Source organism: Gastrolobium bilobum, unplaced genomic scaffold, assembly GCF_033153095.1.
Source record: "Gastrolobium bilobum isolate Gb01-03AN ecotype WA unplaced genomic scaffold, APGP_CSIRO_Gbil_v1 utg84305, whole genome shotgun sequence".
NCBI classification, from domain to species: Eukaryota; Viridiplantae; Streptophyta; class Magnoliopsida; order Fabales; family Fabaceae; genus Gastrolobium; species Gastrolobium bilobum.
In genome coordinates this window covers 98848-124921 of record NW_026895650.1, presented here as the reverse complement: position 1 = coordinate 124921, position 26074 = coordinate 98848, and the positions used below count along the sequence as shown (strand labels likewise).

Below are 26074 nucleotides of genomic sequence, written 5' to 3'. Positions count from 1 at the left end.
TTAAGGTTACGCTAATACAATATATTAGATGAATGTTTTGAAAATGTTTTAGAAAATATTTTGGAAAAGGTTTTCTCGTATTTTTATAAGACGCTTTACTATTTTTTAAAATAAAGTCTTCCGCTGTATACTCTAAATATCATGTATGCTAACAATCGGAGTATACGGGGTGTTACAAGCTGCACCTGAGGTTAACTACCAACCTTTATGCATTCGTTATCCTGAAATTAATATTGCTTTTGAACTTAAGTCTGCTCTAATACATTTGCTTCCCAAGTTTCATAGCCTTGAACGTGAGGACCCTCAAGCAGTTAAAGGAGTTTCATGCGGTCTGCAGCACCATAAAGCCGCAAGGAGTTGATGAGGAGCAGGTCAAGCTGAGAGCCTTTTCTTTTTCCCTCGACGGAGGAGCTAAGGATTGGTTGTACTACCTTCAACCTTCGTCTATTGAGACTTAGAATGACATGGCCAGATTGTTTTTGGAGAAGTTTTTCCCTTCCTCTCGAGCCATTTCAATCAGAAAGGAGATAAGTAGCATAAGACAAGCAAATGGGGAGAACTTACATGAGTACTGGGAGCGGTTTAAAAGACTTTGTACAAGCTGTCCACGTCACCAGATTCCAGAGCAATTGCTGATTGTCTGCTTCTATGAAGGCTTGTTGCCTATGGACAGAAACCTTTTGGAAGTAGCCAATAGTGGAGTCCTAGTCAATAAAACACCTGTTGCGGCAAAAGAGTTGATTGTAGAGATGGCAGCCAATGCTCAACAATTTGACACTAGAGCGAACAACAGTGCAGTGTTCTAAGTGCAAGCATCTCCTGTCCGAAATTCGATAGTAGCAGTAGTGACGTCGAGCACAGAATATCAAAGAATAGAGAATAGGCTTGACGAGCTGACTTCACTGGTGAGACAGTTGGCAGTAACACAAACAATTCAACCTCCCACACGACAAGCAAGCAACCTATGCAGTATTTGTTGCAACCTACTGCACCCCACTGATGCCTGCCCCAGTCTACAAGAAGGTACCCCTCAAGTAGACCAGACAGTTGTTGTAGCAAGAGTCTTTACTGGTAAACCACAATACCAGCAGCAACAACAGTATAACCCATTCTCTAACAGCTATAACCCTGGATGGAATGATCATCCCAACTTAAAGTGGAACCAAAATCAGAATCAGAAGAAGTACCAACAGAGGCAACAGTTCGTACCTCAGCAATAGAGGCATAATTTCCAACCTACTACACCTTCACAACAGCCATTAGCGCCGCAATAGCCCAGTAGTGGTCCTTCTCTGGAAGATTTGGTTAAACAACTTGCCACTAGTAATCTCAATTCCAGCAGCAGACTGAGTCATCAATTCAGAACTTACAGACTCAAATCGGGCAATCAGCTACTTCTGTGAGTCAGACCCAACCTCAAGGGCCCAGTTCTCTTCCTTCCCAGACAGTTCCAAATCCGAAGGGGAATGTCAGTGCTATATCCCTAAGGTCTGGCAAGCAACTGGAAGATCCCAAGCAAGCTACAAATAAGGTTGGACCGTCATCGGATTAGTCTAAGAATAAGGAGACCTCGAAACAAGGTGAAGATAAGTTTGAACCTGCCATTCCTCTACCTTTCCTTCAGAGAGTCGCTCAGTCCAAAAAATTGGCAGAAAAAGCACAAGAGAAGGAGATTCTTGATACATTCAGAAAAGTTCAATTGAACATTCCACTCTTGGATGCAATCAACAAGAGTGAGCGAGTGAGCGTGAGTCACAATGTCTCAGCCCTCATCCAACCCATGCCAAAGAAGTGCCAAAATCCAGGGACATTTACTATTCCTTACATTATTGGAAATTGTAAATTTGATGATTGCATGTTAGATTTAGGTGCTGCTATTAATGTCATGCCTGAGAGTCTGTTTATAAATCTCTTGGTCTTGGTCCCTTGTATGTTGCGGGTATTGTTGTCCAGTTAGCCAATAAGTGTAGTGTTCACCCTTCTGGGGTGATTGAAGATGTGTTAGTTAGGGTGAATAGTCTGATTTTCCCTGCTGATTTCTATATTTTAGGGATGGAGGGTGAGACTCCTAGTAGTACAATCATAATTGGGCGACCTTTCATGAAAACTGCTAGGACCAAAATACTATGTTTGGTGATAGTATTGTCAATTCTAATATTTTTTTGATGCTATGAAATATCCTAGGGAAGAGCATTCTATTTTCTGCATTGATGTTATTGATGAGGTTGTTGATGATGTTTCTGCTAGGTTAATTGTTGGTTATACAGATTTTTCATCTTACCATGACATTGTTGTTTGTGGCTGTGCTGATAGAGAATGGTGCATTGTTTGCACCAAATTTTCAAGTTTTTCCAGTTTCAGTGATGCATTGATTCAAGATTCTGATACTAATTTTGTTGATGCTTCTGATTTGATTGAGGATCCTGCTTTTCCTGTTGATATTTCTTCAGTTAACAATTTTTTTGTTGAGAATTTCGTTTCAGGCATGGCTGATGTGCATACTACTGAACTGGTACAACCCACCAGACTTTTCCTATCCACCAAGCAGCCCCCCTAAGCTAGAACTAAAGGTTCTACCAGATCACTTGAAGTATGCCTACCTAGAGGAGAATGAGCAGCTGCCAGTCATTATAGCCAAAAACTTTCTTCCTGATCAAGAAGAGAAGCTGCTAAGCTTGTTGAAAGAAAATAAGAAGGCGATTGGTTGGACTTTAGCTGATCTTGTTGGTATCATCCCTTCTATGTGCATGTGTCGAATATCATTGGAAGAAGGCGTTAAGCCAGTGCGACAACCCCAGAGGCATTTGAACCCCCTCATTCTAGATGTGGTGAAGAAAGAAGTGACTAAGATGTTACAAGCTGGCATCATTTACCCCATTTCTGACAGCCAATGGGTCAGCCCAGTTCAGGTGGTTCCTAAGAAGTCTGGTGTAACTGTTGCAGCTAACCAGAAAAATGAGTTAATCCCCACAAGAGCTCAGAATAGTTGGACAGTTTTCATAGACTACCAGAAGCTTAACCAAGCCACCCGCAAGGATCACTACCCTTTACCTTTATTGATCAGATGCTGGAGCGGTTGGTTGGCAAGTCTCACTACTGCTTCTTGGATGGATACTCTGGCTACTTCCAAATCCATATTGCACCTGAAGATCAAGAAAAGACCATCTTCACATGCCCCTTCGAAACATTTGCCTACAGACGGATGCCTTTCGGGCTCTGCAATGCGCCTGGTACTTTTCAGCGGTGTATGATAAGCATCTTTTCTGAATATTTAGAGGATTGCATGGAAGTATTTATGGATGATTTTACTATTTATGGATCTTGTTATGATGTATGCTTGGGTAGTTTAGCCAAGATTTTGAGTAGATGCATCGAGATTAACCTTGTTTTAAATTTTGAAAAGTGTCATTTTATGGTTGAATCAGGGATAGTTTTGGGACACATAGTGTCTAGAAAGGGTATAAAGGTAGATCCTGCTAAAATAGATGTTATTACTACTTTACCTTAGCCCACATCTATGCGGGAAGTTCGTTCTTTTCTTGGTCATGCAGGATTCTATCGGCGTTTCATTCAAGGTTTCAGCAGATTGCCCTGCCCCTGTCTAACCTTCTGCAAAAAGACACAGATTTTGAGTTTGGTGATAAGTGCAAGTCGGCTTTTGATCAGTTGAAGCGATGCCTAACCATTACTCCAGTGATCCAACCGCCAGATTGGTCTCTTCCATTTGAGCTGATGTGTGATGCCTCTAACTTTTCTATTGGTGTTGTTCTTGCTCAGCGGATTGATAGAGCCCCGCATGTTATTGCTCATGCGTCAAAAACCTTGGATTCTGCCCAGTCTAATTACACTACCACTGAAAAAGAACTTTTGGCTATCGTTTTTGCACTTCATAAGTTTAGATCATATTTGCTTGATACTAAGGTAATTGTCTTTTATGACTATGCAGCCTTGAAGTTTCTTTTGAAAAAGGCAGATGCTAAGCCTAGGCTTATTCGGTGGATGTTACTGCTCTAAGAATTTGACATTGAGATAAAAGATAGGAGAGGAGCAGAGAACTTGGTAGCTGATCACTTGAGCTGTGTCACTCACATTCTATCAGACCCTTCCTCCATTCGGGATGACTTTCCTGATGAGAAGCTTTTACAGCTGTAAGTTACGCTTCCCTGGTACGCCGATTTAGTAAATTACTTGGTTCGTAATGTTTTTCCTGCCGATTCCACTAAGGCTCACATTCTGAAATTAAAAAGTGAGTCTAAACACTATGTATGAGATGATCCTTATTTGTGGAGATTTTGTAGTAACCAAGTAATTAGGAAATGTGTACCTGATAATGAGTTTCAATCTGTTTTGCACTTTTGTCATGCTTTTGCTTGTGGTGGTCACTTTGGACCGCAAAGAACTGCTAGGAAAGTGTTAGACTCTGGTTTATTTTGGCCTTCCTTATTCCATGATGCATATCTATTTTGTAAGTCATGTAATAACTGTCAGAGGGCAGGGAGTATTTTTCGTAGGCATGAGATGCCCTAGCAACCTATACTCTTATGTGAGTTTTTTTATGTTTGGGGTATTGACTTTATGGGTCCATTTCTTGTTTCTTATGGTTTTACTTATATCTTGCTAGTTGTTGATTATGTATCCAAATGAGTTGAAGCGAAAGCTACCGGGACTGATGACTCTGCTGTGGTTGTAGATTTTGTCAAATCTAACATTTTCTGCAGGTTTGGCATCCCTAGAGCTATCATCAGTGACCAAGGCTCTCACTTTTGTAACCGAAGCATGGATGCTTCGCTACGGAAGTACAGAGTGACTCACAAGGTTGCCACTGCTTACCACCCACACACCAATGGTCAAGCTGAATTCTCCAACAGAGAGATCAAGCAAATCCTCCAGAAGACTGTTAATTCTAACCGGAAGGATTGAAGCAAGACATTGGATAACGGTTTATGGACGTATCAGACTGCCTATAAGACTCCGATTGGGATGTCTCCTTATCGGCTTGTCTTTGGTAAAGCATGTCACCTGCTAGTTGAGTTGGAGCATCAGGCTTATTGGGCTATTAAGTAGTGCAACATGGATTTGATTCAGTCAGGGGTAGAGAAAAAACTGTAACTACAAGAGTTAGATGAGCTTCGACTGGATGCCTACGAGTGTTCGCGCTTATATAAGGAGAAAACAAAGGCATTCCATTATAAGCAGATTCTGCGAAAGGAGTTTGTTGTGGGCTAGAAAGTCCTCCTATTTAATTCCTGTCTAAAATTTATGCCTAGTAAACTTAGATCTAGATGGGATGGTCCTTTTCAGATTACTAATATTTTTCCTTATGGTGCAGTTGAGCTATGTGATAAACAGACTGGGAAGACCATCACTGTGAATGGACACTGCCTCAAGCTTTTTCATGAGGGACCCCAGCAATAGCCTTTGGAGGCAGAGCTCAGGCTCACTAATGCCACTTATCCTCCGTAAGGAGGACAGGGAGTCTTTCTTTGCCTTTGCCTTTTCTTTATTTTAGTTTATTTTGTTTTGTCTGCAATTTTAATTTTAGTTTTAATTTTCAATTAGTAGATTTTCCTTTTCTTCCTTATAATTGTTGATTTATACATAGTGTGAACTTGGGTATGTTGTTCTTGATGAATCATTCTAATTGAGCAGAGTTCTTTATTGTTAGAATACTTGGCTTGGTAGTTGAATTCATGATGCTAATTGCATGAATTGGTATTGTCCTTGTGAGAGTTTGAGTCTTTATGAATGAAATTTATCTTTTTCTCATTCTTTCTTTCATGTGTGTTTTCCCTCATGATTTTTGTTCTCTAGAACTTGCTCCTTTTCTTTTTTAAACTATATTTTTTCACTTGCATGCATAAATAAGATAGAGGCCTTCTTTCTTTTATTTCCCCACTTTGGCCAGATAGCCACCCCTTGCATTATATTCCCTTTGGTTAGCCCATTTGTGCCTTTTTTTCTCATTCTTTTCTTAGCCACATTACAAGTCTAAGTGTAAAACCAAGTAATCCCTCACCTTGGAAATTTATTGAGCATTGGTTTCATCTTAGTTTTGTGTTTAAGTATGGGGGTTGCCCGATGTGTGCAACATTTTAAATGTGGGGGGAGGTATGCCATTCATCACTTGGCATTGCATTTGTTGGTCATTGGATTGTGATAAAGAGAAATAAAAAGAAAAAGAGCGCGGGAAAAAAATGATAGAAAAGTAGCACTGAAAAAAAATAGAAAAGAAAAGAAAGGAAAAGCAATAAAAAATTAGAAAGGAAAAAGAAAAACAAAAAGAGAAATGACTGGTTAGTCTTTATCTTTGTCTTATTTTTTTTATTCTAGTTCTTATTTTGTTTCTTTAGTTTGGTTTTAACCAATGCTCTTTAAATTTTCTTGGGTGCTTAATCTCTTATTTCCATATTTTTTCATACCTTCATCCGAGCCCCAATACAACCTTGTGAAAAATCCTCTTGATTTTTGCATGCATGTGTTTTGAGTAGTGGAGAAGTAGAAATTGAGCAAGCCTATGGTAGGGAAATTTTCTTGAGTGGAATTTGAGTGATACAGTAATTTACCCTATACACTTGAGAGATTGATTCAGAGCATCCCATGAGAGACTATCTTGTCTGATTAACATTATTGAATGAGATTACTATATTTTCTAATTTAAGATGAAGGAATGTCTATCTTAATTGGTTGATCTTTTGAAACTTTATTATCCTTGTTCAGATTATTGTATTATTAGCAATTGTTATAAAACATTGGTTATCTTTTAGTCTTTTGCTTTGTTTTGTCATTCCTTTAGTTTTTGTTTCAAGTTTTAATTTTGCTCATAAGTGCAAAAGGATAAGTGTGGGGAATTTGATAATTAATATTTATTAAACTTATTTGTTAATCTTGATTAGTGATTTTTGATTGTTTAGTGTGTAAATAATGGTCTTTGGGTTAAATTAGATGTTGGGTTTTTAATTGGGCTTATTTTGAAATTCGTAATAAAAATCTAGATTTACGTTACTACAGTATTTTGACCATAACTCATTCCACAAGTGTCCGATTGACCCTATTCTTGTTGCGTTTTGCAGCTAACTCAGAGGGCTACAAATGTTATGCGACATGTAATCTCAGTTAGAACAATAGGATGGTCGAAAATCAAGCCCAAGTTTATCACGAGTTGCTGTAGTTTTAATTAGTTTAATTGGATTTAAGTTTGTAATTGCGAACCCAATCTTTATGAGGCCTAAATCTATTATTTATCTTTTATTTCCTTTTATACTAGGTCAGACTTGTAGAGCCTATATAAAGGAATGTTTAGGAGACCTTGTCATTCAGTTTTAGTTTTAGTTTTAGTTTTCGTTTTGAGAGTTTATGTTTTTACAGTTTCAAGATTCAATTGCAATTTACGTTTTCTCTCTTCTACTATTTGTTCTTCTTTATTTTCTTAATTTCAATTATGGTTTTCTACTTAGCCATGCTAGGCTAAGCGTTCTTTAATCAATCCAAGAATTAAGAATTCTGCGGTTGAATCCGGAGGACCTGTGCTTGATCTTGTTCCAAATCATTTCTCTTCCTTCAACTCAGATTCGAGTTCTGCGATTGCAACTAAGGTAAGTGATTGAATGTTAGATTTAATGTTTAGGTTGATTAACCCAATTATTTTAAGTCAAACGGGCTGATACTTCGCGATCGCGCGAGTAGATGCACCGTATTGATCAAACATAGGCGATCGTCTAGAGAGGAGTTCCTAATCAATTGCACGGATTCCAAATTTCTTAGGGTCAACCACGATTTGGTAATCCTTTGTCCAATGATGGATATATTGGAATCCTCATTCTTGGGTTGATTTCTTTTAATTGATAATTTCAATTTTTAAATCCTTGTTTTTACTTTCTATTTTTAATCACACAAACCCCCCTTTTTACTTCTTGTTTTTAATTGATCGATTATGATCCTTACAAATTCCTTGAGAGACGATTCAGGTTGCCCATTTTATTACAAATCTTTAGTTTTACAAACCTGATTAATTTGAGTGAGTTCGACAGCTCACGTCAAGGAACCACATTTTCAAAGAACTGAAATTTTAGAGGGACCAAAAGTTGACTTTTTTTGTAAGGGACAAAAACAAGTACCGTATTTTTGTTGGGGACCCAAAAGAGGCTTTGCTGTTAGTTATATTTCCTAGCATTTTGAACCAACCTCTTATGCTAAAGCATCACAGTTGCCTGAATGGTGTGCAACTATGGATGTTGAGCTGTGTGCTCTTGAAGCTAATCATACCAGGTCTATTGTTTCTTTGTCCCCTAATAAAAGTTCAGTAGGCTATAAGTGGGTTTACAAAGTAAAATATAATGTTTATGGTTCTCTTGAGAGGTATAAAGCCTGGCTTGTACCCAAAGGCTACACTCAATAGGAAGGGATAGACTTTCTTGACACTTTCTCCCTTGTAGCAAAAATAACTACTATTCGGCCTCTTATTGCTTTGACTGCTATTCATAATTGGCACTTAATTCAAATGGATGTTAACAATGCCTTTTTGTTGAAACATAGGTCATGAAGACCATGATTAATGAAGTTTTGATGATAACAAAGAATCTACAAAGGTACAATATAGCTCAACATGAAAGCTCTCAATGAAAGGCATGTCAACAAGTTCTAAAAGGCACAAGAAGTCAATAACAAAGTGCAAAGTTGAAAAGAAGACTTAAATTGGCAAAGTCAAAGCTTTCAAGCTAAAAGGGAGTACAAGAAAACTCAAACCATGAATGCAATGAAGACTTATGTACTTACTAGTTTTAATAGTCTTATCTAAGTCATAGAAATTATAGGAATAAGTTTAGGCAAAAAAATTAATTTACTGCTTTTTATAAATTAATTACGCATTTATTACACTTTTGAAAATAATTACACATTTATTGGACAATATGACGCCCAATTTGGGCGTCACTAAAGACGCCTAAATTAGGCTTCACTCAAGAGGCAATCACGCCTAATTTAGGCGTCACTCAAGAGACAATCACGCCTAATTTAGGCATCACTCATCAGGTGTTGACACGTGTCATATTTTTTTTCCAAAAAAATAATAATTTAATCATAAAACTCTTGAAGGTCATAACTTTTGACTCGGGTATCCAAATCAGGTAATTCTTTTTTTGATCCCACATAAATTTTTGAGATCTACCTAATGACATCCCATTTGATATATTTTATTTCTCAGAAACATAATTTAAATTTAAATCAAGTAATCCTTCTTTCTTAGAGATTTAGAATATTTATTTAATTATTTCCTTCATTAATACAAATTTTTCAAATTGATTTTTGAGTTTAAATCACAAATCAAATCTTTATTTTTTTTCTTATTAATAATAATTGTTATGTTTTAATTTAAATCACATATCAAATCTTGATTTATTTTTATATTATATCACAAACCCAGAACTCAGAGGCTTTCGAGTTTAAAAATGTGACACGTGTCAACACCTAACACGTCACTAATGACATCTAAATTGGGTTTCAATCAAGAGGCAATCACGTCGAATTTAGGTAATTTTATTTTTGAAAAACATTCATAAGCCATAATTAATTTCAGACCACAAATAATAACCAGAAGCTTATAGCATTAATCTTTAATTTCAAAAATAATATCCTTCTTCCTTAGAGATTTAGAATATTTATTTAATTGTTTTCTTTATTTCTACAGATTTTTCAAATTGATTTTTTAGTTTAAATCAGAAATCAAATCTTTATTTTGTTATCCTTATTAATAATAATTTTTTTTTTATTTTTTATTTAAATCACAAACCAAAATTTTTTTATAATAAAAAAAATTATAAAAAAAATTTAAATCATAAATCAAAATTTTATTTATTTTTTATATTAAATCACAAATCCAGAACTGAGAGGCTTCTGGGTTTAACCGCTCTTATAATACAATTCTTGTAAATTTAAATTGTGTTTGTGAGAAATAAAATATGTCGAATATGATGTCATTGTGTAGATCTCGAAAAGTTATGTGGAATGAAAAAAAGAATTACCTGATTTGGATACCCGAGTCAAAAGTTATGGCATTCAGAAGTTTTATGATTAAATTATTATTTTTTCGAAAAAAAAATATGACTGTCAACACCCGATGAGTGACGCCTAAATTAGGCGTGATTGCCTCTTGAGTGACGCCCAATTTAGGCATCTTTAGTGACGCCCAAATTGGGCGTCATATTATGCAATAAATGTATAATTATTTCCAAAACTGTAATAAATGCATAACTAATTTATTAAAAAGCATTAACTTAATTTTTTTGCCAATAAGTTTATTGAGTTTTTGCCTTGTGGATTGTATTGTAAGTCCATAAGCTCATACAGGTGAAACATATTCACTTTGATCATGCATACAATATTCACACACATCAAAAGTTGTTATGCAAGTGTGGAACATGATCATACATATGTTAGAAGTCACTTAGAATCATTTAGAAGTCATTGGAAATCATTAAGATGCATTAAAATTTGAGAACTAGCATGAAAATTGATTTCTGCATAAAAGTAATCGAATACTTTTCTGGGTAGAAAATTAATCGAATACTTGATGAAAAGTAATTGAATACTTTATGGGTTTTGTTGTGCAATTGTGTACCCCTTTTATCAATCACACATTAACGCGAGTGCACCTATCAACAAGTAATAAAGTGGATGTGTGAGTCCAGATATCGTTCCCACGAAGAAAACTATAAACTTGGGATCAATGTGAAGCAATAAAAGTAACAATATTTATATAAGTTTTGTGAATTAAGAACTAATGACTAAAGTAATACTAACTACTGACTAATAACTAAAAGCAAAGTAAAAATAAACTAAGAGTGCACTTAAGAAAAAAGAAATCAAGTAACAAAGTAGATTGGGATCAATTTTCCCAATATTATAATTTCACCAGAATGCAATCACAATGCTACAGCAAATAGACCTGTCAAAAAGGGCTAAAGCCCTAAGGCCAACCCATATGGCCCCATACAAAGCCCATTCGTTTTTAGCCTTTCATTTAATAGGGCCAACATAACCTTGAGCCCATAAAGCCCTTTCATTTACAGTACACGGCCAGGTGGGGCTGGCCCGAGGGCCAAAATTATTACCATCAGTTTGCACTTTCTCTCCCACGCGCTTTGGGCGTTTTCCATGATAGCCATAGTTTTCTCTGAAAAATTCAAAATTCTTCATCCCCTTCTCAAAACCCCAGTATCTTTTGCGTTTGTTAGAATCAATTGCACGTAGATAAGGATCACACATTGCATTCTATTTTCTTCTCCAAACCATTCAAGGTATATTTCTCTAATACCCTAATTTTCTACAATCACCTTTTGCTTTGAAAACATGGTGACGGTCATTCCCTAATTTACTTGTTCTTTATCCTCATAATACTGAGAAATCTGTTTCGATTTTATATTTGTTTGCTGTTATTGTTGCTTGGGTAGTGACTGAAAGGAAAAAAAATGTTGGGAAACTTTTTCATTCGAAAATCAAGACTAAAATACTCACGTTGGAGCTGTTTTGGGATTTTTTTTTTTTAATATTGATAGTTCTTTATGTGTATGTATGGGTCTATGATTTGATGTACACTTATACTTCGATTAGGAAATGGTCTCCAGTCTTTGTGTCTCCTTTGATGGTCGTTTTTCTCATCTCTTTCTTTGCCCTCATTCTGTGGCTTCAATTTGAAATGATAAACTTAAAGCTCTACGGATTTAAGTTTATCATTTTAATTTCATTCTGAATTTATAATTTTTTTAATTATCTGCAACATGGGTATCTATGATATTTTGCTGGTATATATATATATATATATATATATATATATATATATATAAGATTTTCTTACAAAATAAGATATGTATAGGCTCTCTTCCTAACCCATTCATCGATTATCTGGATACTTTAGTATGAGAACTATCAAATTTATTGTTATTTGATTATATGGAGATTTAATTTTAAAAGCCTTAACTTTGTCTAGTGTTTAATCAAACATGCAATGATCAAAGTTACCCTTTTTCTTTTTGGTTGTGTTTAATCAATAATTAAAGAAGATAAATCTGTTTAATAAAAAAAATCTATTTAATATTGCTCAGTCCTTTCGGGTTCGATTCAGGGCCATATCTAGTGACACAAAGTTGTTGTCTTTCTTGCTTTGGTTGTTGCATGAATAGGTAAAAACCACATCTTTCTTGTAGAATTGTGTAGAGCTATCTGAATTCTGTGTTGTGCTGTTGGAACTGTGGTTTTCCAATTATCTGGTTTTGTAAGTCATATCTTTTTTTTTTTGTGAATAATAAATCTGATTGTTTCTAACTTAGATTTTGACCTAGTTAATTGGGAGACTGAATTCATGTGAGTTCTCTTCAAGATTATGTTTCTGCTTTTCATGTTTGTGGATGCTGAATAACTGTTTTAAGGGGAAATAGGGGAATTGGGTGGATCTGTTTAGGTGGGTCTGGTATACTTTTTAAGTAGTGGCATTGGCATCTAGCTATGTTAGATTATTTCTCTTTAGAGGGTGGAGGTGGAACTACTATCCAACTACTACCAACTGCATGGAAATATTATGTTAGTGGATCTATTTACTTAGGTCTGATACATAGATGCATTCTTGACTTGTTAAATTCTAAAGTAATGGCACTGAGTAGATATGCTGAGTTATATCTTTCCATATGGTAGAATTGGAAACTTTTTCCACCTAGTTACAACATGGGAATGTTATACTCGCATGTGTGCATGATTCAATTTATTGATATACGGTATAACATATTTTCATCCTTTTGTTGCTTGGAGAATTATGGGATATATGCATATTAAATTCATGTGATGATAAAGGTAGCAGGCTGGCTTCCTTTAATGGTTCCTCAAATGGAATGTAGTTTAGATCATTGACGATTCTATTGGTTCTAGATGCAATTTCTGGAATTCAACAAGCATTAGCTTTTAGTTATACTAATTATAGATGCATCAGTTGTATTGTAATATAGTTGGTTTGTCCTCAGAGACAATGGAAATGAAACACTTCGAAAAAAAAAAAAAAAGTTGTCTGTTCTATATCCCTTATCTTTTTCTATCCCTCTTGTCTTGAGTCTAAGTGGTGATGGACTGGTGGTAACAAAGTGGTATTTCAAAGGCAATGAGAAATAAAGTTTTGATTCTGGAAACTATGTGAGCTTTAATCTGGGATTGTAATATCTCCTTCCTTTTTGTCCGCTTCAGTACAGCCTTGAATTCATCTTTCGCTTGTGGTATTGTATGGTAAACAATATGTCGAATCTAGTATATCATATGTTCAGGCTTGGCTTATCTACAATGTTATCTATATTTATCATTGACATTTGCTTGCTGCCACTTTTTTTTGTGTGCATCCCTATTGGTGTGTGTACACATGAATATGGTGAATTGGTGATTGGTTTTTGCTGAAGCTGTAACTATAACCTTGGATACTGTAGCTCTTTAATTTTTTACCTGTCTTATCTGCATTGAAGAGCATGCCATGGTTGTCTTTCAATCATTATGTGTAAACTGATGCACTTCTCCATTTTGAATCAATTACATTTTTTATGTAACCTAATATTTTAGAAGGAATTCCATATTCTTCATTCCTGAAATCATACGTAAAATAAGATTACTAAAAGGCAAGAAATTTAAAATTTTATGATAATGTGGCTAAAGTGGAATGTGATTTAAACTTTGTCTTGTGCCTTTTTTTATTTAATAGGAAGTATTTACCTAAATTTTTAATATTAAGATGGGGATATCAAGTTTGAAAGGTGCATATAATCACAATATGGGATGAAGCTGGTGTTGAGTTTGGTAAACAACTATGAGAACTTGGGAGGAAAGAAACAATATGTCGACTGGGCAAGGAGTCACGGCCAGTCCATAATTTCTGAAGACAATTTCTTCACAAATCCTGTGGTAAAGGGATACTACAAAAAACATGTAGTTGCTGCCCAAATTTTTATGGAAATTTATTTCATTTTGTCCAGCATTTGTATCTGATTGTTTTATAAGATTTTAGGTTAAATAAAATCAAATTGGTTGGAAAACCAAGTTGGAACTTGGTATAGGTTGTTGCTTGAGATTGGAAAATTACAAACAGTTTAATAAAAATCAAGTATAGGCTTTTTTGTTTAACAAAAAAAATACACATTAAATTTTTGAAAAGCCTATGGGCTGGCCCTAACCCTAGGGCTTTTGACCCATGTGGCCCAATATCATTGTGGGCTTTTTGGCCCTGCGGGCTTTTTCGCCCTAACCCACATGGGTTAGGGTTAAATGGGCCGGGCTGGCCCATTTTGACAGCTCTAACAGCAATCATCCATTCAGTAATCAGAACACTAATGCATGCAAGGGCTCTCACCAGCAATACATGTATACTAAGTACCACATCTCTATGGCCAACATAGTTATGAATCATTAAGTTCAGGTTCCATATGATTTTATGGTGTGAATGATCTCTCTACCCACAATTAACTAGTTTTAATTAGTTAAACCATAATGTTTAATAACTTTCAGGATTCACCTATATCTCTATAGCCTAAATCTTATGTACCTTGCAACTCTCTCTCGGTGAATCAACAATATTAGAGACAATTGAACACTTTATTAAACAACTAAAAGGATAATCATGCAACAAAGTTTAGGCAAACTGATTACATCACAATAAGATACATCACAATAAGGGTACTCTATCACCTAATCCTAACAATTTAGCTCATACTTGGGTGGAAAGAAACAACAAAGAAAGAATAAGATTCCATAGATCTAAGATAAGAAAAACATGGACATTGTTGTAGCATTACTATCGCAGCAACCGTGAGCTCCACCACCATCCACCGTATGTCAGCCGCCAGAATAGTGCAAGGATCCATCGGATTCAATAATCTCTCTATCAAACCCTATCCTCGCCCTTTGATCTGTTGGATCTCTCTCAACAAACCCTCAAAATCTCTCTAAGTGTTTCGCGGCTTGGATCTCCTCTAAAAGAGAGGTTGACCAGCCTCAAAGAGAGACTCTCCAACCTGTTTGATGTGTGTAGGCTTCCTCTTTTTATAGACTCTGATGAATTGGGCTCCAATTAGCTCTTCAAATCCATTACAAATCATGTTCAAATTTGCTCTGTTTTGCTGCAGCTACAACTTGCTTGATTTGCTTGAAGATTCTTTCCTTATTTGCTGCAGATACGATTGAAGATACAACTCTGTATTGTTGCAGCGCTAAAGATTCTTTCCTTATTTGCTGCAGATATGATTGAAGATACAACCTTGTTTTGCTGCAGCGCTGATCAAGGTATCTTCTCCGAATCTTTCCAAATATACTTTAGGTTTGATTTGGATTGGTGGAATCTAATTTGTTAGAGATTTGATTAGGATTTCTTGAAGAAATATGAGTGATTATTCAGATCAGAACACTTGTCTACGTGCTAAGAAGCTTCCCTCGATTAATTTGGTCTTGGGTCCATAGCTTGCTGGTGATGATGTCAATCACGTGCATTGCTGACCTCATCTTCAATGCTAGAGCACTACTTTCTGATGCTACAACAATGACCTGCAATAAAACAACAAATGAAATAAATGTTTCTAACACTCAAGTTATCTTCAAATATCCACACTTAACATATTTCTCATTCAAATCATGAAAATATAGAATTCATGCATTAATCATATAAAATCAAGAGAATTATGCATATGGCACCAAAACATCACATATAAGCCTAAAAGTAACTCTCCACCAGAGAGTTATCACACTCCAAACTCAAAACGTTGCTCGTCCTCGAGCAACAAAACACTTCTCAGGCTTAACTAACATCAAATCAGTAACTTTTATATCAGAGACTGTCGTTGAGATTTTCCATATTGGAGCAGCATTGCTACAACACAGTTGCATGTGATTATTGATCTTCAACCATCATCCTTACTTCAACTTCAGTATTCCTTGTTGGCTTCATCTTCTCAAGGCTTCATAGCTTCTGGATAGATTAGTGTGTGTGTGCTAGGAACTTCCTTCTCGGGTTGATCCACCTTGGAGCTTCAAACTAAGAATCCTATGGCCTAGTAGCTTGACTCATGCTTTGCTAGACCTGAATCCACACCCATGTGTACAAGACTTGAAGGAACGAGTGTCCACCTTGCATCTTTCATTTTTAACTTTGCCTTCCTCTTTTGTCTTGTGCTTTTGCACTTGTTCTATTTTTAGGGGTTTTCACCTCTTTTCTTTTGATTCCATTTTTCTGAGGAAGAACTCTTTATGCATTGGCTTTGTTACTTGGCTTCTTTCACCCTTATAGCCCTCAAATCTGTCTCATGTGGTAAGATTCAAACCCATCAAATTTCTGAGCCCTAAGCCTTTTTTCGCAATTCACTCCTTGGTTTCTTTTGTCTCCAAGTGATCCCTTGTGCTTAGATGATCCCTCCATTGGCCTTTCACCTTAATTGGTTTCTGCCTTCAAGTCCTACTTTGGTATCCATTTAGACCTTGGCTTAAGATCATTGACTTTCACTCTTACACAAATGCTATAGCAATCTTGTAACAATACAGATAATAACAAAATAGACAGAGATACAACAATACTTTGTCAATGCTATGCTAAGTCCTTTAGCATTCTTAACTTTCTTTACTCAGCATCAGTACTGAGTTTTCTTCTCATTCTTAACTCAGCATTAGTACTGAGTTTCCTTCTTGAGTCCCTTATTTTCTTTTCATGTTTTGCCTAACTTTTTATTTTTTTGCAATAGAAACAAACTAAAACCTAATTAAAACAGAAAAAATAGCAAATTAAAAATAAACAAAAATTAAACCTACGTAGCATACAGATTCTTTAATAATATTTTTATTAATTTCAGTGGTACAAAAAGATATAGATAAGAAGAGAGCAAGACAACCTGGTTTATCATTGAATTTTCAGAATGGTGGAGTCCCTTTGTTGTTAGGACTCCAAGCTCAATTTCTTGAACAGGGTTCTTGCGAAAATGCTTTGGGGGACTCCAAACTCAGCTTTTTGCTAAGTGCTTTCAGGATTTCATTCAAGAATTAAACTTGACTTTCTTCTCTGTAGCACCTTATTCCTTTTGTTGCGGCTATGATGGAGCAGTGTTGTAGCAATGTTGCAGTAGTGGAACCTTAATTACCCATAAATTGCACCTGCATCAATAAAAATAATTAGTGTAGAATCTATTTACTAGTCTAACCTAATCTAAAAATTGAAATTCAGAAATTTAAATGCACTAAAGCTAAAGAAAAGTATAGAAATTTCCTAATTGATTTGGGTTGTCTCCCAAAAGCGCTTGTTTTATAGTCTTCAGCCTGAATTTGATTGATGATCAAGATGTTGAAACAAAAGAAGAAGAACAACTTTGAATCCTTGGTCAAATTCTTCTCACATGTAGACTCCTACTTCATCTTAACCTTGGGATTGCCTTTATCTTGGTCTCCATCTATCTCAAGAATCAGCTCACTCTTCCACATATCTTTCACAACCTTTGGGGTATCAAGGCATGATAACTCTTCAAGATATTGAGAAATAATTGGGTCATTCTTCATGTCAAGGACTGCAAAATCTAATGGTTGTGCAGAGTTGCCTATCATCACCTTTTCAACAACATCAACTGATATTTTCATGACTTGACTAGGCACTTGCAAAGTCATTTTTGTAGACCTTATGTTCTTTATTCCCATCTTTTCTAGTAGATTCATGGGCATGAAATTCGTATTATCCTCAACATCACATAAGGTGTTATTCTCTTGCACATCATCTTGTTGCTTCTGAAGTCTTTGAGGGAAGGGAGGTGGTGGTCTAATTATGTTGTTGACTTGCTGATAGTGTTGTTGCTTTGCTGTAACATTCTGTTCTGTGTTAGCAACTTCAGGTGCAATAGGTTGTTCTTTTAATTCATCTTCCACAGCAACCTTGTCTCCTTTTGAATTTCAGCTTTCTCCTTCATCTTCTGGTAGTTCTCTATGGCCTCTGGTCTATCTACTGTCTTCTCATTCTTTAATGCTACAGCTTTGCTTTGCTCATATCCATCGCTTCTTGGATCTTCAATATTGTTGGGCAGTGTTTCATATGATATATCTCTCACAACTTTTACCAACTGACCCATTTGAGTCTCCAAGTTCTTGATTGATGCATTTTGGTCTTGGATAAAAGCATCACTTCTTGCCATAAAGTCTTTCAGCATACTCTCCAGCGCATCAGAGTTGTCAGCTTGCTATTTAGGTTGTTGGTAATGTTGTTGCTGTTGTTGAAATGGTGGTCTGTGATCTTGCAATGTTGTAGCATATGCTGACCCTTGCTGTTGCCCTTCAACATAGGAAAAATTTGGATGATTCCACCAATCTGGGTTATAGGTGTTTGAATATGGATCATTCATGTTATAATTTTCTACAAAACAAGCTGATTGAGGATTTTGGGGACAATCATCGTAAATATGTGGGTCATTACAGAAAACACAAGATACAACATTACAAATTGAATATGCTTGTTGTGCTATAGCATTAGCAGTAAGATTGAGAGTATCTATTGAATAATTCAGAGAGGATATATGTACTGCTAATGAAGATACAACATCGAGCTCCAGCAACCCTGCAGCTTCATTCTGTGTAATTGACCTCTATGTTGGCCATTGGTAATTGTTGTATGAGTTGTGTGCTAGGAGTATACATACATGTATATCCTAAAATAATTAGGACCTCAATGTTGCAAAAATAGAGACAAAGCAGAATATATACAAGGTAGGATATATGTCAATTATTGGAGCTATACGCAAGAAAAGCACATGTGAACAAAAATAATGTGACAAAAAATGCAATAAAAGGTGGGTGAAACAAAAAATAGAATTTTATCAATAATTTGCACAAATAATAAAGCAAGCTTGACTCTCTAAAAATACTTCCCCAGTGGAATCGCCAGCTGTCACAACCGGATCGCGACGTGACAGCGAATGAACTTGAATGTTTAAAAAAATAATGGAGTCGCCACCAATGTTTATTTGAGAAAATATTGGAAAAACCTTTTTTGTTTTAAAATTGGTCTTTGAAAAATATAAATGGATTGGGGAGTCGTTTACGAGTAGGGAAAGTATTAGCACCCTACACCGTCCATTTGAAAAAAAATGGTTGCCTCATATTAATTGTGCAATTTAATGATAAAATTTTAAATATTTATTTCACCCCAAATAATTAAAAAAAATTGATTAAAGAAAAGAAAAATAATTTTTAGAATTTATTTTTGTTTCCGACGTATCCCTCGGTACAATAGAGAACTCAAAGCTACGTCGTTTTGTAGAAAATATTTGTGTGTTGATTGATTTTAATTTTGAAAGTAATTTTAAACAAAATCATTTGAAATTTTTGGATCTGAAGGTTTTGGACTATCAAACTGTCGCAGCTAAAATAATTCGAAATTATAATTGTAGGATTAACAAGCTGTCTCAACTCAGCTAATCCTTTTAAAATAAATTTCAAGTTATTATTTTTATTATTGCAATTTTTAAGATAAATTTAAATGGATTTTGAATCACCAAGTCGTCACGGCTAAAATGAGTCAAAATAAAATATGTGAGGTTAACAAGCTGTCACGGCTCAGCTGACTCCCATTTTAATTAATAGCAAATCAATCTTTATTTTTTTTAGTTAACTCAAAATCAATAATTTTAAATAAAACTATAATTTTTTATTTGTTCGTTTATAATTACTAAATGATTTAAAATTATCAGGCTGTCACAGTTGAAATGATTTTAAAAATTTAATAACAAACTATCACAACTCAACTAATCTCGTCTACTAACAATTAATTTTTCTTATTTCAAATTTATGGAACGGATAAAGAGTGACAAAAATAGTAAAATCTAAAACTTGTGCCAGCATCAATAAATAATATTATCCTATGCAAGAACACAAATTCAAATAGTTGCTACTTAGATACATATGTCCGAGAGACTCATTCATGGCTAAGTATGATACTTTGTATTTAATAATTTATTAATAAAGTTTAAATGACCATAACATGCAATTTGATCCATCAGCAAGCTATCGTGGGTATCATATCATTTTCTTTCTTTATTTTTTTTTTATTTTTCGATTGTTTTTTATTTTCATTTATTTAATATCAAGGAAAAGGCTACCTAATCTACTCAAAAAACAAAGAAAGCTCAAGTTGTAGATAATCATGACATTTCTTTTTGATTTTTTTATTCTTTATTTATTCAACATCATGCCAAAGTGTCTTCTACATCTAATCTAATTAATAAAACAAGACAAGAAGAAGAAAAAAAGAAAAACCTAGCCGTGATGATTCTTTTTTTATATTTTAAAGAAGAAAAATAAAATAAAGTTAAATATAACAATAAAATGGTTTACTGTATTCTCGGCTCAGAACCCGCTAATAATTAGCTAGACAATACTAACATAAGAGGACAAAACAATATGATAATAACCAAATAAAGTTAAAACATAATAAAAGGGAAATGGGTTTCTGGTGTCTAAATGCAGGGAGACTTACGATTGTGAAGCAGAGGGGTGTTAAAGTGATTGGTAGTGTTCTCACGGTGGAGATAATGATCTACTGCATTACAAGTTCAATGATGTGGTGCTGTGGAGAGCTGAAGGTGTGATAGCTCGCAGTGGTCCGGCAGCGTAATGATGCTAACTGCGTGGTGGAGCTTGCAACAGTCGGTGACCTGCAGTGATGGCAGCGGCTACCGGCAGTGGCAGCTCGGTGGCTTGTGGTGACTGAGACTTATAGTTTAGGTCGGAACATGTGGGTGGTGAGGTGATGTGGTTTAAACTGGAGAGTGGTTCATAATGGAGAAGGGAGCTATTCATGGTGTTTGGGGAAACATTCAGGTGGAGTGGGTGATGGTTAATAATCTCTTTGTTCTTTTTTCTGAGTTTTTTTTCATTGGTGTTTCTCCTTCGATTCCCACATAACTTTGTATTTTTTTCCTCTTTAATCTCTCGCTCTCTATCTTACCCCATTCTCCAGCACTCTAGTTTTTTTTTTTTTTTTTTTTTTTTATCTTTTGAGCTTTTTCTTTTTGAAATCTTCGATTATGCTCATCCCTCAAAAACTCTTCCTCCTCCCTTTTTTAGATTTTTTTTTTTTCACAGTAGCTAGAACCTCCCCCCAAAGAAGAATCCCCTGTTGTGTTCTGCATTTGTGATTATATAGAAGAAAGAAGTTGGACTTTACTTCCTATTGCCTCTTGAATCAAAGAAAGCCTTGGGTTTTCCACTCTATGTCAGTTTGTCATTTTTGCTTTCTGCATTTTTCACGTGAGTAGACTTACAAAGACCTTTGCCTTGTGCTAATAGATAAGTCACCTCCACCTATATATTTTTTTTTTATTCTTTTGTTCTGTTTTTTTTTTTAAATTTTAATTTCCTGGACCATGAATGCTAGTGTTTCCACACTTAACTTTATATTTTGTTGGGCGAAGTTGATATTTGTGGAGCTACCATGTTCAACGTAGCAACATATACTTTTTTCCCCTTATACTACTTGTGTTTTGTTATTTTATGCTAACAATTATTATTATTATAGCCTTATATTTACGGGTTATATTTATCTCATTTTATATGAGAGAAATAAATTTTCTATACACACAAAAGAGGGGTGGGTCTCACCTTTTTTTTTTCTCTCTCCTCATATCTGTGAGTCTCACTTATAATTTTGTTTCTACAACATAAGATAACCATTTACCTATAATATAATAAAAATATTTCCCTATATTTACAGTTTGAAACCTTAACAAAACAAGCTAAATTAAGAGTTATAAATATAATTTCGTACATTATTTTGAGTCTTATTTGCTTTTTCTAGTCTTTAATTATTTTTTACTAGATTAAGCTATTGATCCAGGCTTAAACAAGTGATTTTTTTAAAAAAATAATTTTATTTTATATTTTTAGAGATGGCAATATTCAACAAAATCACATGACACGACATAATCACAATATGAAAAATTCATATTCAGATTGAACCGTTTTCAAATTCATATTACGTTTGCGTTGACAAAAGTTGACCCGAAAAAAGTTGTGTCGTATAACGTGTCAACCCGAGCCCGAAATTAATCCGTTTTAATTTTCTTATCCGTTATTCATATAGTATTATGTTGAAAACAGATTATCCGTATCTTATCGTGTCGTGTTGACCCACATAATAAGTAATACAATTTGGTATTGAAGCATTATTCTTGTCTTGTCAACCTGCATAATAAGTCATATACTATGAATTTGCGAGTTATTTGTGTCGTATCATGTCAACTTGTAATGAGCGGGTCATATTTGTGTCGAAGATTTTAATCCAAATTTTTTATCGAAACAATTGATTTTATATAATTTTTTTGAGTAAATATCATTTTTCGTCCCTGGAAAATTCCACGAAGCCCTTTTTGGTCCCTAGCAATTAAAAAGGGACATCGTGGTCCCTGAAATTGCAAAAAACAAGCCACGTTAGTCCTTCTGTTAGTGAGGCTCTAAGCTGAGTCTCCATGGAAAAAGTCACCTGGACAAAAAACGACGTCGTCTGATACCTTTTGACTTTTTTTCGTTCTTCTTCTCCTCTCTCCAATGCAAGTTCTCTCTGATATATGGATCCACCACCACCATCCCTGTTCATTACAGTTCACCACCACCCTCTGCAAAACTCCGCCGCCATTGCTGGGTATATTACCGATGAGAAAATGCACATTGCAAGAGATTATCTGGAGAAGAGTACAACAACAACAAACCAAAATATTTGGAAACAAGAAACAAACGTTAGCCTCTGCCAACTTCAAAACATCCAATCCAACTAAAGTCCTGGGCAAAAAGGAGGTAACTAAAGGGAACACGGATGGAAGATACCCCAACTTCAATCCCATATGTCACAATCCTTAACACTGATTAGCATAAAAGGGAAGAAATTTATCTAATAATGGCAGCATCTTCAATCTTCACTCCTTTTTTCTATAATGGGAATGCAACCAACACTCGTCAGAAAGAATTACAAAAAGAAGAATCTACTAAACTGAACTGAACCCATTATGTTTTGCAAAGTTTCCATTCACAAGAACAAAACTCGTCAAACACCCACCTTCCATTGGCTTGTTTGTTTGCTTGCTTTTCATTACTATGTCAGCAAAGCAATTTGAGGGTATCAAGGTGAGAGAGAAGATAGAACTTCACCTAGGGTAGCCTTTGAAGTAGAAGTTGAGCAGTGAAAGCAGAGAGATGCATATATGAAAAAGTCCTAAGCTGAGAGTGAAGGGTAAATTGCCGAGTATTAGTTGCAAGAGATTATCTGGAGAAGAGTATAACCCTTGGTTTTTGCTCTTCCTTTTATAAACATTGCAGAAAATGGTTCTGTTTTCTTTTTTGGTGAAAGAGGGATTGACAAATTGGTATGTTCAATTGCTAGAGATTAGTCTTTTTTTAACTCCATTGTCTACTAATTGTAATTTGTAATGACTAATATTTTCTTCGATAAAAATATTCAGCTCTTGAAAGGGATGAGCAATGCAACAAAACCATCCTTGATTAGTGAACTTCCATACTCAGAAGAAGTTGCTTGTGGTGGCTATGACATCTGTGTCCTGCAACAAATTTGATATGATTTTTTTTTTCTGAGAATTTTTTGTGGTCCAACAGCCACCTATTCTTATGGGACTGCGCTTCTACCAGTCAAATCCAGAAGAATACTACGAATTTCATACCCATGATCTACAGAGAAAACAAAAATTGTGACCCACATGATAAGTTTGAACAATGATGACGACATATAAACAATGAGAGACATTGGGCAGTTATGAATAGATTACCTCGCAGAAAATATGTGCTTGAAAGGGGGGTTGAAGACTTCCGGTGGGTGGTGGAGTGAGTTCCCTCAACGTGCAGCTCAGAAAGGAGTTTGATCTATACGCTTCATCAAAATGAAGTTGAAGAAGAAGAAGGGAAAAAAAAGGTCAAAAGGTATCAAACGACATCGTTTTTTTGTTCAGGTGGCTTTTTCCATGATGACTCAGCAACTTAACGATAGACATTAGCAACGTTAGAGCCCCACTAACAGAAGGACTAACGTGGCTTGTTTTTTACAATTTCAGGGACCACGATGTCCATTTTTAATTGATGGGGACCAAAAAGGGCTTCGTGAAATTTGTCAGAGATGAAAAAGGGTATTTACTCTAATTTTTTTTTAAATTATTATAAAAAAGAAGTTAATTTCTAGACCAGCATATATATATATATATATATATATATATTTGTGAAAAAATGCGTGTTGTACAACCTGCCCGTCAAACGGAGAGGGGAGGGTTAAGTTTTACATTTCACTCTCAAAAGCACACTACAAGAAAAAAGATTTTTTGTGACGAAATAATCTCGTCATAAATTTTGTCACAAATGATAATTTTGACACAAATAATTAAATTTCGTCACAAATAAACTTGCGATGCAGAAATTTGTGACGAAATTTACTTGCGACGTAGGAATTTGTGATATAATTTCATAAAATTTCGTCATTAATAAGATTTTTTCTTGTAATGGTAGGATGAGACAGACTAATTCATTTTTCGGCGAATTGATAATGAGATGAATTAATATAAAATAGATTATGACTGATGGACCAGCCCGACCAGCCCACCGTTGGATGGGACAGTCCAAATTTTTTAATCTACTCTCAAAAGTGGGACAATCACAAGACGAACCGATTCATTTTCTAGAGGGTCGGGCTATCCACTTTATCACCTATATTTCTGCATATGTCTTCTCCATCGCCATCAGCTGGATTTGATCCGCTACTTACCACTTCAGCTCCCACATCAACACTGCCGGATGTTGCACATTGATATGCAAAAGTGATTTGAGAAAAGTGACTTCGCCTTCTATTTGAGAAAAACCACTACGAACATAGTTAAAAAAGAAGCAAAAATTGATACCGCATGACAGCAACATATGAAGAAAAAGTCAGAAAGCACGGCGAGAAAAGGATTATCAAGAAATCTTAAAACCCGACTTATGAAGAAAGCTCAGAAGCACAACAAGAAAACAATTATCAAGAATGCTATCCAATCGAGTTGCTTGGCATGGATCAATGCGCAGGAGTTGTTGATCAAATTAAATTGGATGGTTGTGATGCGTAGTGGCTTATCAGCAACTTTTACGATTAAAAATTTTAAACTTGTTATAGGGGCTTTTTGACCACTATACCCTTTTTTTAATAATTAATTACCAAATTGACCTTATTTATAAACTATTTCAAAAATTTAACCTCTCTAGAAAACATAACACCGATCTGCCTCTGTTTGACCGTTGACCATGAAGCTTACCCGGATACCCCCCTCCCTACCTGGGTATATTTTGAAATTTTTTACCTACCCGGGTAGGGAGGAAGATACCCGGGTATATTTCTTGAATCTGAAAAAATGTTTGAATTATTTACCCGGGTAGGGAGGGGGCTACCCGGGTAAATAATCATTTTAATTCACATTCTTCATTTCCATGACCCAAGCAACCATAACAGCCCCATCCCCACGTGCAAACACGACCATCTTGCCCCCACCACCGCTGCATGCCAAGCACCAGCTGCAATCACCACGGGTTTTTGATCCGTGACCAAGCTTCCCACCTAAGCCATACCCAACAGAGTACACCGACCTGTCAAGATTTCAAAGGATCACATGTAAAGACTAGTTTACTTGAGAATAAATTAATCAACAATGCTTAAACACTTTCACGAATCTTGAAGTTATGGACTTCTAATGCAAATATATGTAGGCTATTGAAAAACCAGAATGGAAGATATAAGTGTTGCCATTCAGAGAATAAATCATAATACAAACTTTATTCTATCTCAAACCAACAATTGAACAACATTAATATGCATACAGAAATGAAGTATGAAACAATGCCCATTTTGTAGGATATGGTATAATTATCAATTGGATTTAAAAAAAAAATTGCAAAATACAAGGTAAGGAGATACAGTTGAAGCTCACATTCCACTGGGTTGACAAGCCAAACAAAGCAAATAGCAGTATTCAGCAGCTATTCGCACAACTGGTATGTGTTCCAGAGCTGCTCTAAACACCCC

General features: G+C 35.4%; 1 protein-coding gene across 1 annotated transcript; it reads left to right on the top strand.

The window, feature by feature from the left end:
• Window positions 1-464: 464 nt before the first annotated feature.
• Window positions 465-4920, top strand: LOC133286682 (uncharacterized). Its single transcript, XM_061484133.1, has 8 exons — window positions 465-797; window positions 1340-1531; window positions 1625-1899; window positions 2185-2434; window positions 2484-3079; window positions 3552-3921; window positions 4030-4148; window positions 4719-4920. The coding sequence occupies exons 1-8, from the start codon at window positions 465-467 to the stop codon at window positions 4918-4920; spliced, it is 2337 nt and encodes a 778-aa protein (XP_061340117.1).
• The last annotated feature ends 21154 nt before the right edge of the window (window positions 4921-26074 follow it).